This window comes from Artemia sp. Qi Xiang Cuo, chromosome 10 (assembly GCF_049724085.1).
Source record: "Artemia sp. Qi Xiang Cuo chromosome 10, ASM4972408v1, whole genome shotgun sequence".
NCBI classification, from domain to species: Eukaryota; Metazoa; Arthropoda; class Branchiopoda; order Anostraca; family Artemiidae; genus Artemia; species Artemia sp. Qi Xiang Cuo.
The window spans coordinates 48699694-48718737 of NC_142803.1; the positions used below are offsets into that span (position 1 = coordinate 48699694).

At 34.9% G+C, this 19044-nt stretch overlaps 1 protein-coding gene across 1 annotated transcript in view; it reads left to right on the plus strand.

Annotated features, from left to right (window-relative positions):
* Positions 1-19044, plus strand: part of Set1 (SET domain containing 1) — a 104111-nt gene that overhangs the window by 68443 nt on the left and 16624 nt on the right. The window contains exons 8-12 of the mRNA XM_089095482.1: positions 1061-1248; positions 3662-3866; positions 6295-6601; positions 14250-14583; positions 17281-17519. Coding sequence (XP_088951608.1) covers positions 1061-1248; positions 3662-3866; positions 6295-6601; positions 14250-14583; positions 17281-17519 — 1273 coding nt within the window. The remainder of the gene's footprint in view (positions 1-1060; positions 1249-3661; positions 3867-6294; positions 6602-14249; positions 14584-17280; positions 17520-19044) is intronic.

Here is a 19044-nt window from a genome sequence, read left to right on the forward strand (position 1 = left end):
GATTAGGCTTAGGTTTCACTTGTTCGCCGCCAGTGAGTCCAAGCGAATTCAGTCCCAGATTTTGGATACAAGTTCAGTGGACATTGTCAGTCAAGCGTCAACCAAAAATCAATCCAATCTTTCATCCCTTAATTCTATGACTATCTACCTTAGTTTTGCCCTAGGAATGACGTATGTACGGATGATTGATAGACTTAACTATCAACAAATGAAATGACATCATTTTTATACAATCCTCAAATGGTTTACCCCAGATTTGCCTCTCACTCACTTGGACTATCTGTCTTCGCTTTTTCTACAATTAGCCATGACTTGATGCCTTCAATTATTTAGCCGTCATAGGGCTAATCGCCTGCGAGTCCAGGGGACTTGTTGGAGACTGGATAAAAAAAGTAGTAATTATGAGAGCGAAAATTTATAATAAACGTTACCAAAGAGTAAAATCAATTAAGCTAATTAAAAGAAGCATTCAGCTTTTGTATACAGATGTATAAAAACTAAAAATAGTATTACTTTTGTTATTTTTGCTATCAGGAAAAAATAGGACTTTTAGTATATTTGTGGGGCAGTCATGACAAAATATTTGCAATTGCACAGTTATAAAATATGTCAAGGCATACCTTTTTGGTGTTAAAGCACGTCACTGTTGCATATAACAGGAAATTTTGTTTAAGTCTTAATATATTTGGAGATAAAAACGCACTAAACAAGTTATTATTATAAATAATAATTTACTTGGGATTCAATAAATATTTTTTTTATGTAATATCATTGGTGTTTTTTCTATAAAAAACAATGAACCCTAAAGCCAGTATGACATTTTGATGTTTTCTGTCACTTAAGACTAGAATCTTGATAAGTGGTCATGTGCCGAGCATACGGTGATAGATTTTAATAAAGAATGTACAGTTTGCAATAGACACGCGGATGCAAACACACAAAAAAGTAAACGTTCTGGTTTCAGGTGATCGGGGTCAGGTCTTCATTAGAAATCGCCAAAAAAAGAAGTAAAATCTATAAATTGAAAGATAGTATAATTTAGTGATTTTCTGTCCCCTAGGACCTCAACATTGAAATCAGACCTACCTCCATCGCCATTATTAGAGGTAAAGCCAGTTCACCCGCCGTTTATGCCTGATGCGTACAATGTGTACGGGGCAAGACCTCAGATGCCATATGGATATGAACCTCAAGTGCCTTACTTCCAAGCACAACCTGGCTTTCCGTCTCAGCAACCTCGAATGCCAGGTAACACTTTTAGAAAATATATGTTTTGTGTGCTAGCACAGCAGTGGTTTAGCCGGAAGGGGTAGATAGAAAGAAGGTCTGAGGAGTCTGAACCTTCACCTGAAGTTAAAAAAGTTTGTGGGTTTGGATGAGTCTGTAATTTTTCTTTTTTGGTTTTGCGATCCAAGAAAAAATCAAAGCATGAAAATTAATGGAGCCAATCTTATTTCCAGTGCCAGTTTTTGTTCCAGGTTGAACTGAAAGAGCCATAATCTCTGAATGTTATGACCTGTGTCAGGTCTTACAATGGGTTTAGGGATCAATTCTACTCCATATTCTGATTTCCTCGTTTTGTGGGGAAAAGGTGCATTTTTGTTGAATATTTCAATGCATGTGAGAAAAGAGAATCGTAAAAATAAAGTTTTCGTGTAAAAAATGGACATTGACAGATTAATTTTATGAACGAGCTAAGAGAAAGTGGTTGTGTTTTAAGGAAAGGATTTCCCCCTTTAATGCTATTAAATAAAAAAAAACAAATTTTTTTAACTGAAAGTAAGGAGCGACATTAAAACTTAAAACGAACAGCAATTATTCCGTATATGAAAGGGGCTGTCCCCTCCTCAACGCCTCGCTCTTTACGCTAAAGTTTTTTATTATTTTAAAAAATAAGTTGTAAGACAGAGTCAAACTTCAGCGTAAAGAACGAGGCGTTGAGGAGGGGACAGCCTCTTTCATATACGGAATAATTTCTGTTCGTTTTAAGTTTGTCGCTCCTTACTATCAGTTAAAAAAACTTGTTTTTTTTAATTTCATTTTTGAACGTTTTTGAATTAATGCAGGTTTTGATTTTGGTTCACCGTACATGAATAATTAAAAAAAAATTGAATATTAATTTTACTTTTATTTGGTTAAATGGCTTTCTCGAAACCTGTTTAATTTTATTTACGAACGTTTTTATTAGTAATAAATATACGTAACTTACGAATTAACTTACGTAACGGACCTCTATATTCATAGATTTCCAGTACACTAGTAAAAGTGTTTACTCCCTAATAAGTACTTTGCATTTTAGGCTGAGGCTCGAAATTTCTATTGGTGCATCAAGAATGGCCTCTGAATCACCGATTCCGTTGATTAGAATACATAGCTCTTACGAAAGTGTTGAGACTTCTTTGTATTAAAGAGCAAGGTATTGACTAGGGGATGAACCAAATCATATACGTAATGTTTTCTGTCGTTTTAAGCTTTGATGTTGCTCCTTATTTTTAGTTAAAAAACTTGTTCTTTTTTATATATAATTTCTGATCTTTTTTTAAATAATGCTGGGAAATCCGGCGCCCCCTTCATAGCAATGTCCCTTCTCCTATGAAAACTTCCTTCATGGTAAGATCCTCCCACATAACCCCCGACCCACTCCCCCCCCCCAACAACCAGAAAAAATCCCGTCTGAAAACGTCTGTATATTTCCCAATAACCAATACTATATGTTAACATTGGGTAAAGTTCATAACTTTCAGCCCTCCCCCCGGGGAGGGCTCAAAGACATAGTTATTATATTTTTCGACCATGCTGAACAAGATGGCTATCTCAAAATTTTGATCGGGTTACTTTCGGAAAAAATGAGCGTGGGAGGGGGCCTAGTTGCACTCCAGTTTTTCGGTCACTTTAAAAGGGCACTAGAACTTTTAATTTCCGTTCGAATGAGCCCTCCCACGATATTCTAGGACCACTGGGTCGATACGATCACCCCTGGGGAAGAAAAAACAAACAAACAAATCAACACGCATCTGTGATCTTTCTTCTGGCAAAAAAATGCAAAATTCACATTTTGTAGATAGGAGCTTGAAACCTCCGCAGTAGGGTTTCTGATACGCTATATATGGTAATGTGATTTTTATAGAATATTTATTATTCTTAGAAGTCCTTTCCCCTTTTTTGAAAAATTAACCAAGTGTTCTCAGGTGTGTAACTTTTGACTGGTAAAAGTAAACTTGATGAAGCTTAAATATTTGAAATCACAATCAATATCTAATTCTTTTAATGCATCTATTGGTATCAAAATTCCGTTTTCTACAGTTTCGGTTACCATTGAGCCGGGTCGCTCCTTACTTACAGTTCGTTACCACGAACTGTTTGACTCCTACCCATGGGAAATTCCAGAAATTTGGTCTGAGGGTCAAGACGGGAATTTGCTTGGGGTAACCTAATAGCAAATTCAACAGCTGTTAAAATTCCAAGTTTTTTTTTCGTATTTTGGACCTTTCTGTAAAGTGCCGTCCGAGGGTGGGGTTTTAGTCCCCATGCCCCTCATTGGGGGTATGTCCATTCTACTACAACATCCGAAAAGATATGCCCATTCTATTACAACATCCAAAAAGATATTTACATTCTACAGAAAGACACCATATATTTTAATTTTATTCTTTCATTTAAGGCGGATGGAATGGCGCACCTTGGTATGGTGCTAATGGATACCCTCCATATCAGACGGCACCTGGATACTCGCATGACAAGTTTTCTCATCCTCACTATGTTCCTCCTCATTATCAAAACGGATTCCCACCTCCTCCGCCTCCTGTTGGGCATGTTGTACCTAAGCCAGAACCTGTACAGGAAATAACTCATGAGAAAACAGTAGAGTTAGTATCTTTTTCTTCTTTTTATATATGATAGAGGAATTGGGTTTTGTCTTATCCCCTTCCCTTCCTATCTTTCTCTCTATCCCTCTCTTCCTCCCCCTCTCTCCCCTCCCTCTCCCTCCTCTCTCTCCCTCCCTCTCCCTCCTCTCTCTCCCTCCCTCCCTCCGCTCTCTCTCTCTCTCTCTCTCTCTCTCTCTCTTTCTCCCTCTCTCTCTTTTTCTCTCTCCTCTCTCTGAGCAGAAAGGTAAGAGATCGTACCTTGAATTCAGACAAACATCTTGCATCATAGCTTTTGTTGAATATAGTATCAACAGTTTGGTTTTTCTTGTTTTTTGTTGCTTAGGAAAAAAAAATGCAAAATACTAAATTGGAATTCCGATTCAGAGGCCTTAAACTCTACTTCGATAAATTAAAAATTTACAATCTAAACTATATATTGGTTTGCTCGTCATTGCAGCAGTATGTAGACACCTGGGGCTCGGTTTATGATTATTTTTTTTAGTTAATTTAAATTTAACTCTCTTACACGACATGTATAATTTATATTGTTTTTATTTAGCATTTTTAATTTTTATATTTAACGATATTTGTATTTCGTTATAATTTGTAACGATATATATAATTTATGCATATGAATGAATGAATGAATTACTTTGTTGAGAAACCGACGAGTTCGCAACAAAAACAATGACAGTAAATAAAAGAAACAAAAAGAAATGTTAAAAAAATGTCATTAAACAATGTCATTGTTCCTGACAATGTCAGAAACAAAATGAAAAAAGTGTCATTAAACAGTACACGACAAAAAAGAAGAGTTGACAAATAAACGATTATATATATTTTTTAGGAGTTTTTGTATCTACAGAGCAAGGGTTCACTTACTAATTAACCTTGATCATTCATTTTTAACAAACAGAAAAATAAACTTAATCCTAGCTCTTGATAAATGACAGTGTATATTTTCGGTCAAAAGTTTTATTAAGGTTTATGCTGCATGTGCTATTTCCGGTATGCTATTTTTCTGCCCTCCTATTGTTTTAATAAATCAACGAAACGGGAAAATTTTACTATTGATCCATAGCTGAGACTCTGTTATATCCATTTACCGAGTTGAATTTTTTAATTCGATATGCACGGTTTTTTGGATTAAAAATACGGAAAATTGGTTGTAATTCGTAGAAAAAAGGACAATTTCCCTAATTTTTTAGCAAGCTTGGATCATTCTCTAAGAAAAAGTCTAATAAATATTATAATTCTTACTCGGTAAATAAACAGATCTGAGACTAATGAATGCAATGATACAAATATCTTGTCTAGTTAGTACAAATTACGGCTACTGGTTTGTCGCAAAATTGCTTGTTACAGAGTAAACATATACCTTAAGTTAAAAAAATGGTTTTTAGTTTGGATATTTATAGAGCACATTCCTATATTAAGAAGAAAAATTTATCACTGATCAAGATCATCAAGAAGTAAATAGTATCTTTAGTTTTTCATTATTTTCCTGTCTTCCTCTTCTGTCTTCACTGCTAGTTTCATTTTTGGGTGTGTTAAGAAATGGTCAAGAACTCTCAGTAATTTATTCTTAATAATTTGTAGCCCACGTAAATTTGATTTGAAAGTTTGCATGGGAAACACTTTGGTAATGCTTAAAAACAATTAATATGAAATATAGTGGCCGAAGGGTGAAATGGTCTTTCCTATGATATGATAGTTTTTACCGAAAAATCCCTCAGAGCCATGGCAACAAAACAAAACAATAGCTAATAAATGAATATTTCAAGAGTGTAAACAAATTGCAAAGAAGATCTCAGCCTCAGGAGCGTTAATTAGGGGAAGGGGATTTATTTACCACCATCTCCTTCTGGCTACGTTCTTGTAAAATACTGTTTTGGGATATTTTCATTGAACAAATCGAAAAAACAACAAAATTGTTTTGCCTAGATTTTGATAAATACACCCCACCCCTCTTCAAATTTCATTTTCGAAAATTGACACCACTGCTGAGTCTACAATTCTGTACATACTTTATCTTGAAATATTCACGTCACCTAGAAATACCTGCAATTGATGTAGTTAACCTGAGGAATCATCTCTGTACCCTAATAACTACCTAACATTCACTCAAATTACAATTGACAGCCACCCTTAGTCATATTTTACATCCAAATACATTATCTGCTAAATCTTTTAATGTTTCACACTAGAAAAATGGAGCATGTTGCAATTTATGCTCCTATGCTTGTGTGGATGTATGCGCATTGCGTATGTATGTCATGTATGTGTACCCTCTTTTTTCCCAACCTTACCAATATACATTCATTCTTCACCAAGAGGTAAACAATCGATACTTAATTCGATTAATCGGCCACAAATTAATTTGTAGACATTTAAAATTAACAACAAATTAAAATTAATTTGTTTTTAGTTGTGTCCTCCTAAAAGTAATTGCCGAGTTAAAGCAAATATTGAAGCGGGACTTCAGCAAGAGAATGATAGAAAACACAGCTTTCCGTCATTTTGAAACTTGGTGGGACACTCAGCTGAAGAAGAGTAAAGAGGCCACGGTGGTTGTATCTGATCGGCCGACAAGTCCTGATACAGTGCCAATGGCTGAAAAACTATTACAGGCATTACTAGAAGGTACGAAAGACATAATGGATGGTGGTCTCTCTGGCCTTGGCGGTTTTGGATTTGGTATGAGAGCTGCCATGCCGAAAATGCCCTCATTTAGGGTAAGAATTTTCTTTTTAAGCTAGGCTTTAACAGGAATAAAAATTCGCTTTAAAACAGCCCGGTTTTTGCGTCACTGAAAAAATATCTGAATCAGATACTCGGTTTAATTTGCTACTTTTTATAATATAATCAAATATTGTATTATTTGATTATGCTTTATAATATAAACAAAAAATGTCTATGATGCAAATACTCGATTTGATTTGCTTCTTTTTATAATATAATATAATCACATGTTATATTGTTTGTTTATGTAATATAATAAAAAAATATCTATGATGCAAATACTCGGTTTTATTTACTTCTTTTTTCGCACCAGGCTTAGATACTCTTACTATACTTAGATACTCTTACTTATTTACTTATACTTAGATACTCTTCTTTTCGCAGCAGAATTGTGTTAAAACTAAATAAACTTTTTAGAATAAATACATTAAACTTTACAGGAGGCACCATCTGTACCTCCTGAGGTGCCCTGGTCATCAATGAGGAGTCGCCAATCATCCTCAGGTTTTCTGCTGCACTGATGTTGTCCCACTTTGTTTTAACGGTGGTTTGCATGTGGTTTAGATCTCCCTCGTAGGTCTGGTGCAGTTTATTTCTGGATCCTCGCTGGTCATGACTTCCTGGTGGCTGTCGAGTGGTTTTTGAGAGTGTGTGGTCATCCATACGGAGGAAGTGTCTAGGGCCGGATCGACTAGGAGCGAGGCCCGATTAGAATTTTTTTTTTGCGGGGCCCTCTATATAATAAATTTTAAGTGAAATTCAAATATCGCCTTGTGAAAGCAAGAATGTCGTAAGTGACACCCCTAAACAAAATTGAGTTACAAACCATCCCAGAGTTATTTTTACGAGCTTTCTAAGGATGTAGTTCGTTTTGTTGTACGATGCCTCCCGGCTGGGTAAATAAAAATTCAATTTTATCGTAAGTGCATGTTTTTCACTTTAGTGAAAGCGGAAATTGTCGTAATTGACCGGAAGATTAACCTTCGATCAGTTACGACATCAACTAAACAAATTTTGTTCATCAAATGAATAAAGTGCTAGATTTCCAGCAGGCCTTCAAGGTTTATAAATATTCAAACGATCCATTTTCCAAAGTTACGCAATTTCAATAAAAACAAGTATATTTAGAAAGAATCGGTTACAAACTGCTACTTTTTGACGAGTAAATTTCTGAAATAACCGTTGCTGTGTAGGGTGAACTTAAGGCCAAGTAAAGACACTTCTTCTACAAAACTAGTTGAGTTTCTTGTTTTTCCAAAGCTGTTGGATTTCAAACTTGTTATTCCTATTGAAAATATCAAAGATGTGCAACCAGTCTACAGGTTTATGTCTCCTCTAAATGTGGAGTACTACAAGTGTGTTTTTGCAAGTATGAATCAAGACAACAACCACCCACCCACTGGAGTTCAAGGAGCAATCCCAAAAGAAGGAGTTGCAACCCCCTCCCCCCCCCCATTAAAAATCTGAGAAAGGGGAAAGGTAGTCAGTAAAGAACCAATAAGTTAACTTGCTTTTTTTTACCAAGTAGTCGAAATTTCTGAAGTTGTATTATAATCACTTTGTATTAAATTCAGTTTCAACGACTAAAGTAGTGCAAAAAGGTAGAAACGCCACGTCTGAGCCTTAAGATAAGCCTTGGCTATTCCTGAGAAAATATTAATAAAAAATTGTCGTAACAAAATGGGAAAGGAACCCAAGCGCTGTCTTCACCTTTGTCGTAACTACTTTAGCAGCAAAAAAGGGAGGGCTTAAATGTCATATCCGTTTTTTGTTCTACCTTTTGACATATTAAATTTCATCCATCAGGATGAAAATTCTACCACCATATTTCCCTTCACTAGTGTCTTTAAATTGGCTTTTCATCTGTTCCTATGTCTACAACACAATCATCCCTACAAAATCTTTTTTTTTCAATTACCTTTTTCTCGGAATTTTTAAAAAATGTGGTTAGAAAATTCTTGCTCTCACAAGGCAATATATATATATATATATTAGACCCCGGTGCCGCACCGGCGGATCGACCAAACGCCGCCGCCGCGAGGCCCGGTCAAACGCCACCGAAGTGTCGTTACGCCGCCGGCCCCCCATCCCCCACAGAGGCGATGGCGTTTGGTCGACTTTAAATTAATTTAGCTGCGATTCTTTATTGCGTTAACCACAAAGTTGGAGCTTTTCCTTCTCGTGTGGTTTAGTATTTCGATTTTCCTGATTAGAAATCAAGCAAAGCTTGCACCATCCCTGAATTTTCGGGTATTTCCCCGAAATTCTATGCGTCACCCCGAAAAAAAATTCGGTTCCCCGAATCCCCGAAAATTACGCAATCACGGTGCTACCCTAGTGATTTATCACCAGTGACTTTCCCTGCCAAATATTACTTTGTATACCATAATTCTTCACTGCTCTCTTGTTCATTAATTTTCGTCTCTTTTGTTACTTTGCATAAAAACCAGACAGATGCAGTATGCAATTGCAAATATTGTGATATACACAGTTCTTCATATGTTGACAAAAAATGTATCGTCTTTATGAAATGAGTTTAAATCATTTCGAATGCAGTTCCCCAATTACTATTTCTTACATCATTCTTAGTCAAAATATTTATTTTCAAGTTGAATAGAATTATAGAATGCATTCACTACTATACAGCTTCAGCCTTTTGTTGGATTTTGAAATTGACAGCCGACAGATTGTTTCTACAGCTGAATTGTAAGTTTGCAGATTTTTTTTTGCTGTTTTTAGATAAGATTTTCTTAATGTTTAATACTCAATTATTGAACACCTGATAGAAAATACAATGTTCTTTCTGGAAGATTTTTACCCCCCCCCCCCAAAAAAAAAAACAGCCGTCGGTTGAGACAAAATTTAGCTATGGACTAAGCTATGTACAAGATTGGGTAATTAAAGATTGAACCGGAAGTTACCCCAAAAATATGATTCATAAATAAATTGTAAATTATTGCCTATAGGGGAGGGGGATAGGGGGCTATCATTTTTAAATGATATTACCTAATTTTTTTTTTATTGAAAGCAGGGATGCCAGAAAGATAATTATGTATTTCATTTAAAGTGGAGATAGAAGAAAATGATATCAAAGTCTCTGGAAAACCATTGAAATATTTTGATAGACCCAGGGCCCCCCATTAGGACTTGCTCATTGTCCTGGGTATTTTACGATTTCTCATAGGCTACTGGCCATATTTGGCTTTTGTTTGTGCTCTCTTGTAATTAGATTCTTTGGATCTTATGGAATGCCATGGCGTATCTATCACTCAGTTTTCCAATAATTTGAGGTATATCTGAATAATTTCGACATTTTTGTTGTTGTATTTGTACCCCTTTAATCATACCCTCAATTTTTTTTTCAAGTAACTCTGAGCTGTTTAACGTTATTTTGCGTGTTTTTTTTAACCTAGGATAGTTTTTTTTCAAACTAGGATGAACATTTCAACATTTTACTGGAGCTACTTCAGTCTGCATATTATTTCATTTAATTACACTTAAAACGGATGAGCTTTTCATTTTTTACCTAAGAAAATAGCTGGCATTTCATTTTTCTTCATTACAAATAAACTATTAAGTGTTTTTTGTGTCATTGTAATTGAAGTGTTCTCATGTGAAGTGTTCATCGTGTATTTTTCAATTTGATGAATTTACTCCTTTTAGATACAGTTAATAATTTGACTGATATTAGGTATTTATCAGTGTATAATTTGGAATGAATCCCCAAAAGAAAAAATGAATAATATCCAAAAGAGCAGCCAAAAGCGATAAAAAAGCAGCAGTTCAGCCTTAGCCTACATGACGTATATTCTATAAAGAAGCCAAAAAAAACTTTAAAATACATTTTTTTGAAATATATATATATATATATATATATATATATATATATATATATATATATATATATATATATATATATATATATATATATATATATATTTATATATAGTATTGGGGATATAGTATATATATTATAGTATATATATATATATATACACATATATATATATATATATATATATATATATATATATATATATATATATATATATATATATATATATATATATATATATATATATATATATATATATATATATATATATATATATATATATATATATATATATATATATATATATATATATAATGTGCATATGGTATTGGGGGTCCAACGGCTACGCGACAGGCTTTTAAATATTGATTCTAATTGTCACTTGTCTTCTATCCGAGGCTGTTGCCGCAGTGAAGCAGCAGGTTGATTTAAATCATCCTCGACTTGTCGTATTTTCTTGTAACCTTTAGCTTAGTTGTTTGTGTCTTGCAATATTTCTTCCAAGAGATCGATTGGGTTAGGAGAAACCCCCTGACTTAAAGGATATGCAAGGTGCTCTTTAGCAGCTTCATCGGAGTTTAAAAAGTACATTTGGCCTTATGAATGTGGTTCAAATTCACCTTCGGGGGTCTATGATGGATGTGCCACTAAATTGATTTTGTAATAAAATTACAAATGAGTTCATGTTTGAGCTATGAGTTCAAGTTTCTTACTTGATGTCGCAAGTGATGTCCTACAACAGGCCAAACCAATTCATTTCGGAATTGTGGAGGTAGCAGTGCAATTCGACCAAGCAGGCAGCAGCCTTCAAATAAATCACCCTAGTTGGCTACTTTGTCTGCGGGAAAATGGAGGACTCCAGACTGAATGCATACAACGTTGAAGGGTCTCAAGGACTTATAATTAACACTTGCGTACTTTATGGGATCTTTGTAGGTTTTTATTGGTTTTTGCTCCACAGTTTGTTGGTGTCAAAGATTGCAATGGCGTTGTTCTTCTAACGTAATATTTCTTTCTTCTTCACTTTCCTTTTTGACTCATTCTAATTCTCTCTGTCGCTTATCTTCTAACAGTACTGTTTTTTCGTCATTTTTTTATATGTTCTAATACTCGTTTTCGCGTTTCTACGAACCCTACAATTCTCTGTTCTTGACTTTCATTATTGACAAGTTCCAATTCCTGCTATTGTTTGTAATTCTCGCTGCCGCTTATCTTTTAACTGCACATTTCTTTGTTCTCACTGTCGTATATCTTCTAACCAAATATTTCTTTGTTCTTCGTTTTCATTTTTGATGTTGTAATTCTCGTTGTCACTCATCTTTTAGCAGCATATTTCTTTGTTCTTCAATTTTGTTGTTGACTAGTTGTAACTGTCGTTTTCGCAAGAATTCTAACCACACACTTATTTATTCTTCATTTTCCTTCATCATTGCTTCAGACATTTTTTTCATAGCTGCTCGGATTGGTCTTGTCACTTGATGATCTAGGACAAACGGGTGAAAACAGTCATTTTCACCCGTGCATTTACATCTGTCAGGTTTTTCTATCTATCTTGTCTTATTTGATGGTCCAGTTTGTTCGTTTTGAACTTACGTTTTTGTCTTCCTTTGTCCTTTTTTGTCCTCATTTTGAGCTTTCGTAAATTTACTTTTTTGCCCTCTAGATATTATGAAACTGCTGAAAATGTCTAAGTTTTGCTCTACAAATTCTTCTAAAACTGTTTGAAAATCCAATTCCCTTGCGTCTTCAATTACAATCGACATAATTACTGTATTTAATCTTACCTGATTCATTGTTGCTATCAGATAGTTTTTTATTGGTTTTAGCCTGGAAAATGATCTCTCTCCAGAACCAACGCTTGCTGGAATTGTAAAGGATATTTCACAATTTTGAAAAATAATTGTTCATTTTGATGGCAGCGTGGGGCCTTTCAAACGCGGGGCCCCATTGGGCTCAATAGTTCCAATCGCCCTTTATCCGGCCCGAAGTATTCCAAATATGTCCATCGTCAACCCTGATGATGATGGTCACTAGAGGTTATCATGTCATTTCACGAATGTTTTGGTTTGTCGTTTTCTGTTCCTAGTTCAACATTCTGCAGAGGCACGAGTTTTCAGCAGCCAGGACTCTCCTCTCTTGTTTCTGATTCAAAGGCCACGTTACAGCGGTGTAAAGTAGTATTGACGTAACATTGCTGTTAAAAAAGTTTAGCTTCAGGTGCAGAGTAGTTATAGTAGAACAGAAAAAAAATGTTCAAGACAAGGTTAATTATAAGTTCAGTGAAATGTATAAGTTTGTTTGAATCCAACTAGAAATTTTTCTGAAAAATTGCACTTTTTTGATGTTTAACCTATTTTTATTGATAATATAATCGTTAGAACCAGGTTAATATGCAGAGCCTGTGTAAAAGTGCATTCATATGTATATATATATTTCCCTCTGCTCTTTTGGCAAAAGTGGTTCTTTTTATCTTCGGGCCGATACAAAAGAAAAAAATTGCAACAGAATGTAATTATATTTGATTTTAGGTTTTTCTAATTTATTTTATGATAGTGTTCGGTAACTCTAGATGGTAGACCATATAGGATTTTTGAAAATTACCCATACCGAGAATCGAACCTGGACCAACTAGATCCTAACCACTAGACCTTATACGTATTAGTATTAGTATTAGATATATTAGTAGTAGTTGTTGTTTTTAACCAGAGGTGAACTTGACTTTCTTTTCTCATTAGTTTCCTCAGAAACCTCCCAAGAAGTACTTAAGGAGTAATGCAGCTGATTCCATGCGTTTTAAGGCTATAAGACTGTCGGTAAAGCCCTCAAATCTAAATAATCACTTCTCCGAAAAATAATTATTTTTCTTGTTTCCCCATGTTAGCTATCTGTATAAATTATTCCTGTTTTCGGCGTACGTCTACAATTCGGAAGCCTACGCAATAAAAAATTCTTCACGTCATCAATCATCTTGGACAAATCATATCCTACAATTATTGACACCCTCGTTGCAAAGACCAGATAGTGTATTTTTTTGTGGGGAGTGAGGGGAGGGGGCTAAATAATCTTTAAAAAACTGTTTTGCATATGGTTTGCAGAGTCACATAGTTTTACGGTTGTTGTTGTTTTTTTTAATTCAAATCTTAATTATTAGTTTTTTTTTATATTAATTTGTTGATGTTTTTCAGTACAGCTTTTATCATGTAGATGCGCCACCTAGTCTTTGCTATGATGATTGTTTTAAATAATCAAATAGTATTTTTGATTTGTTTTTTTCTTTACTTTATCTTATCAATTTAGATCAATTACATTGATCTGATTTAAGCTGATGTATTTGTTACTGTCATCTAAAAAAAATGGTTTTACCTTTAACTAAAGATAGTTTGCCTTAGTCTTAACACTGCTGCCCTCAACATAAGCCTGCTTTAATTTTGTTAGTTTTGATTGGAAAAGGAGGAAAAAGAGAATGACAAGTAAAGTATTTGCCACCAAATTTCTTCGAAGCCCGAAAAAGACTATTTTAGACTCCCAACTGCTGATTTTCAGAAGAAGTAGAACTCCACAAAGATTTAAGATCTATATTTCATTGTAAAGTACCCATAAGGAAATTTTGAAAATTTGTAATAACCGTGTTAAAATATCCACCAAGTAGATGTTAGAAGTAACCCCCCCCCCCCCCACACACAAAACTGATGAAAACTGAATGGTGGTTCTCTCTTATAAGATAGTTTTGGTCACATCTCGGTAATAGATACATTACTTTATGTATCAAATTATAGAAATATTGAATTATCGACTTAATTTTGCAGAAGAAAATGATGAAGCCGCTCACCCCTCCAGAATCAGACGAGGAAAAGCGGGAAGGTAGTCCTGAAAGTGATGTTGAAAAGGGAGAAGAAAAATCGAAACCGATTACGCCAGAGCCATCTCAGGTCACTGAGAAAAGGATATACTCATCGTCAAGTGAGAGCGAGGTTGAGATGAGCAGTAGTGAATCAGAATCAGAGGAAGAATCGGAAGAGGAGGAAGGTGAGGTTAAAGATGAGGAGGAGGAAGTAGAGGTAAAAGAGAAAGCGGCTGTAGGAAAACGGGTAGATAAGAGTAGAACGAAAGACAAAATTGAAAAGCGGCCTAAGTCCAAAGGTGAGTAACTATTCTCGTATTCTATTTGCTTGTCAATTTACTTTTTTTTTTTTTTTAGCATTCTGGAATCTTTTTTTTTATGAGCTAAGATATATATTTTGAAAAATTAACAAATCATCGCGCACATACACCGAATTTGGATTTCGTTGTAGAAAATAAATGTAAAGAAAAGAACTTGAGATGAAGAATTAGCACTGGTACTTGCTAGAGGGCAGCTCAAAAGATAGTAAGTGCTGTATTGTGTATAGCGTTTATTCATCAATAAGTTTGCTACAAAAACTCTTCAACATAGTCTCCCCAGTGAGGCTCCATGGCTAGGAAGAAAGAGGGGCGAAACAAAGAAAGAAAGAAAAAATAACCCAATAAAATATTTTCAACGCTATGCCATCACACCTTCCATAATCTCAACACAAGGAACAAAAAATAAAAGAAATGCACATAAAAAAAACTATCCAATCTCCTTTGTTTATTGCCTTTGACCTTTTATAGCCTCTATTTTGTCCTTTGGTTCTAGCCAAGAAAACATGGCTCAGTTGTGGACCAAAGCTTCAAAATGAATCTTGGACAACAGACCAAGGTGACGTATGCAAAATGTATTCCTCCTAAAAACAACTGAAGGTTTTTTATAACATGATTGGTTCTCTTGTCTGAAATTTCAAACCGTAATCTAGCACAAAGGACGAAAGTAAAACTCCATCTAGTTGGTTCCTCTGTGAAATTTTAAGCCAATCAATAGAATATTTTGTTTTAATTGCATGATTTTCTTTCTTTTAATCCCTGACTTTCCCTTGGACTGAATTTCTCCTTCTTTTACATTCTCTTTCTCTTTAATTTTCTCTTTTTTTTCGGTTATTTCTCTTGTTACTTAAATGAAACACAGTCGAGAGGTTTGCTGATGTAAGATTTGACAAAACCAGTGTTATAGCCACAAAGACAAATGACGGGTGACAAAATGCAGTGGACTTATATAGTCTGGGCTATATATTTGCACATTAGGGTGGGGGTAAGGTTAGGGGTGCTGTCCAAATACTCCCCCCCCCCTAATGTGCAAATATATAGCTCAAATTATATTATTATATAAAATAAAGTTTATATGAAGGTTATATTTCTTTAGGATTAACCTAACTGCATTTCTTGGGCGTGTTTCGTTTAATTAACAAGTACCTTTCTCTTTTTTTGGTTGTTTTATCTTTTTCTATATGTCTCTTTCTTTTTGGTTAATAGTCCGTAACTTTCGCTTTGGTTGATTTTATCCCTTCCTCTTTGATTATTTTACTTTCTTTTCGGTTGGTAGTCCGTAACTTTCGTTTTTGTTGAATTTATTTAATGATATTTTGTATAGTGTGACAAAAATTACACATGTTTCAAAATTTAGACAAGTCTGAAAATAATTTCGACGTAAGTGATAATTATTTTATTAGGATGCAGTGATTAAGTCTCAAAAACTGTTAAGTAACGATAAGATTAAATTGGCAATTGGCCCCATAGAACTATTTCAAGCAATAACGGTCAAAAGGCTAATCTAGTGTTTTCGCTTTATTCACAATTCGTCTCTTCTTCTTCAATTTAATCCTCGTCCCAGGTTGGTGCTGGAAGTGTCGTCAACCTTCTTCACAAGGGCCGGTCAGCAGCAAGGGTCCCTGAACCTGATGGCAAAATTCCAGCCTGGTCCAGGAATTTCCCAAGATTGTCATTCTACCAGAACTTCGGTCTTCCTCTTGGACGTTTCCCCCCACTACTGATTGTTTCAATGTCGTAAAGAATCTGAGCGGGAGTGTCGGCAGGCAGTCGCAAAAGATGTCTGAATCAACGAAGTGTCTGCTGAGTAACTTGGAGTGACAAGTGGACTGGGAAGTCATACTTCGTAGGCGGTCATTGCTGACAAAGTTTGTCCATCGGATTCCCTTAAATGTCCTATGCCACTTGGATTGAAGATTATCGAGACGGCGCTGAAGAGACGCTGTGTAGGCCAAGTTTCAGCTATGTACAGCAGGATCGAACAGGCTGACGCTCCAATGACTTTAATGTGGTGACTCGTTTGATCCTTATTCACAAGTACTAGGAATTAATGAATCAAGACAAGGTGACGGGATAAGCCCTAATTGAAGACTGATATTCCAGTATATTATCTTGACATCGATGGTGCTGTACCTGAACTGAGAGATTTATTAATGTTTGTTTTGTGTTTCAGACATTTTGTTTTATATATGCTTCTAGTATTTTAGAAACAAACAGCCATAAATAAATAGGTAGGGATTAAAATCTGCATCTACGTGATTCCTGATTGTTTTTTGTGTGGAATACGCAGTTTCCTGACTAAGGTCTGTCGAAATAGTCTATTCTTAAGGGTGGAGGGGAAGGGTGAGTCCACTATTCCGCTGTCTCTATTGAGCTATTTTTGCTTTTGTAATGTTTGTAAACTTTTTTTTAATTTTACTTCGGATTATTAAATATCTCTAATTCGTCAATCGCAATGTTGTATATCGTGTCCTTGGTATGTTGTTAAACTCTTTCGTTTTGTATAACAAAATTCTTACTGGCGCGTATCGTTTATTGTAGGGAAGCTAATTGAGGTTGGTTCAAACCATAAAGAACTCACGCTTAGCGTTTTTTCGCAACAGTGTTGAAAATTGCAAGTTTAATGTTTTCTTCTGTTTAATATTTGCTTGTACTTAAAGAGGATTTTATTTTTACTAGTATATCTATCTGATACTGAGAGCGAAGAAGAAGATCTAGACGTAGTTATGAAAAAAAAATCATTAGCAGTTTCAATCTCTGATGGGGAAACGAGAAGTCCTGTTGTGACATCGGCGAACAAGAAGACGATTAAAAAAAATCGTGTCTCGGTGTCTCCTCCTCCTCGTTCAAAAGAGGATAAAGAGCGCCCAGTCCAAGTTGCTGATATTTCAGTGGACAAAACTACAGATGTCCAGACGGTATGAGTCCATTTCTACAATTTCGCTTTCTTTTTTAGTTAGCACCTCATGGTTGACACCCTTATAGAATTGAAGAAAAAAATATCTTGGGTTTTATTTACTTACTAGCCCCATTCGTCCTGGTTTTTAATCATTAATGCTCTTTTCTAAAATTATTTAGAGCGAAATACTCCTCATTTTCCACTCTCCTGGGTGTCTTCATTAGTTCTAATAATGACCCTGCAGGGCTCTTTGTTTCGGATCTCTGAGATCCCATGATTTATATAGTTTCAACATTTCAACTCCCCCTCCCCCCCCCCAAAAAAAAAAGAAAACTGTCCTGTGTACATCTATGAATTGTTTCGTAGCTTTTATTGTAGACTTGAATGACAAGAAATTAAATTTGTAGGATAAATAAGGGTTGTAATTCTTCTGTTATGTAATTTTATATATATATATATATAACTTGTTGTTATCATTTTCAATCAAACTTTATCAAACGGTTGTTATATGGCTTCCTTTTAGCTGTGAAGAAAAGACGTGTGAATAAAACAACAAATGATTTTATTAGCAAAAGTAATGTAGAATCAGGGTTACTTCTCTACAAACATCTTGGCCATTGGCGCATTTTTCATATCTGCGAACAAGCTTTGTAATAATTTCTCCATAAAATGTCATTGCCAGTATTTGAACTGTTGTGTGACAATTTCTTTGAGACTATTGTCACTTTGGAAGCATTGCTCGACAAGGTACTTCTTCTATCTTGGGAAAATGTAGAAGACATGTTGCTCTAAATCCTGACTATATGGAAGACGGTTAAGCAAACTTTCTTTTTGTTCTTATTTATGAAGACTATTTACCATAGTCTTCATGTCTTTGCATCTGCCGAAAAATCTTTTGGAAGGAATCAATAGATGGCTCTGAATAGATAAATTCCTCTAAGAGACGATTTTAAATGGATCTAAGGTGTCTAGTGTCTCTTTCTCTCTTTAGTATTTTTTTTCTTTTGGCAATCAGTGCAAGCCTGTTTGTCTAATTAATTAAAAATCTTTTTACATATAAACCAATCTTTTTTCTTTTTTTTTGGTTGGTTTTTAAGATCTCCCAACATATTCATCCCATGTATAGATATATACCTAATTACGGCTAAAACGCAGGTTTATTTTTAGCATACAAAACTGTAGGCAACAGTGGAAAAAGAAAAACAATATGAAAAGCCCTCTTGTTATTTATTTGAAAAACGTTTTAAATATAAATTTTCAAAATATATAGTTTTTCCTATAAATTCGATAGAGGTTGCGGGTGATAGCGGTTGATTCTATAGAGGTTGTGAGTTAAGTAATATAATTCCTCCTGGACCCTGTTTTAAAGAAGTTTGACCCCATGTTTCGCCGCATCAATCTAGAATGAAATCATGCTTTGCCACTAGAACCAAAAGATCTTAAAAAAATAAACTTGGCCAGATTGGCTTCTGAAAAGCTAGACTGTCATGAATAGGAAGCTACCTAAAAGGCCTGTGGATGTACACTTTATAGTTTTTTTTTTC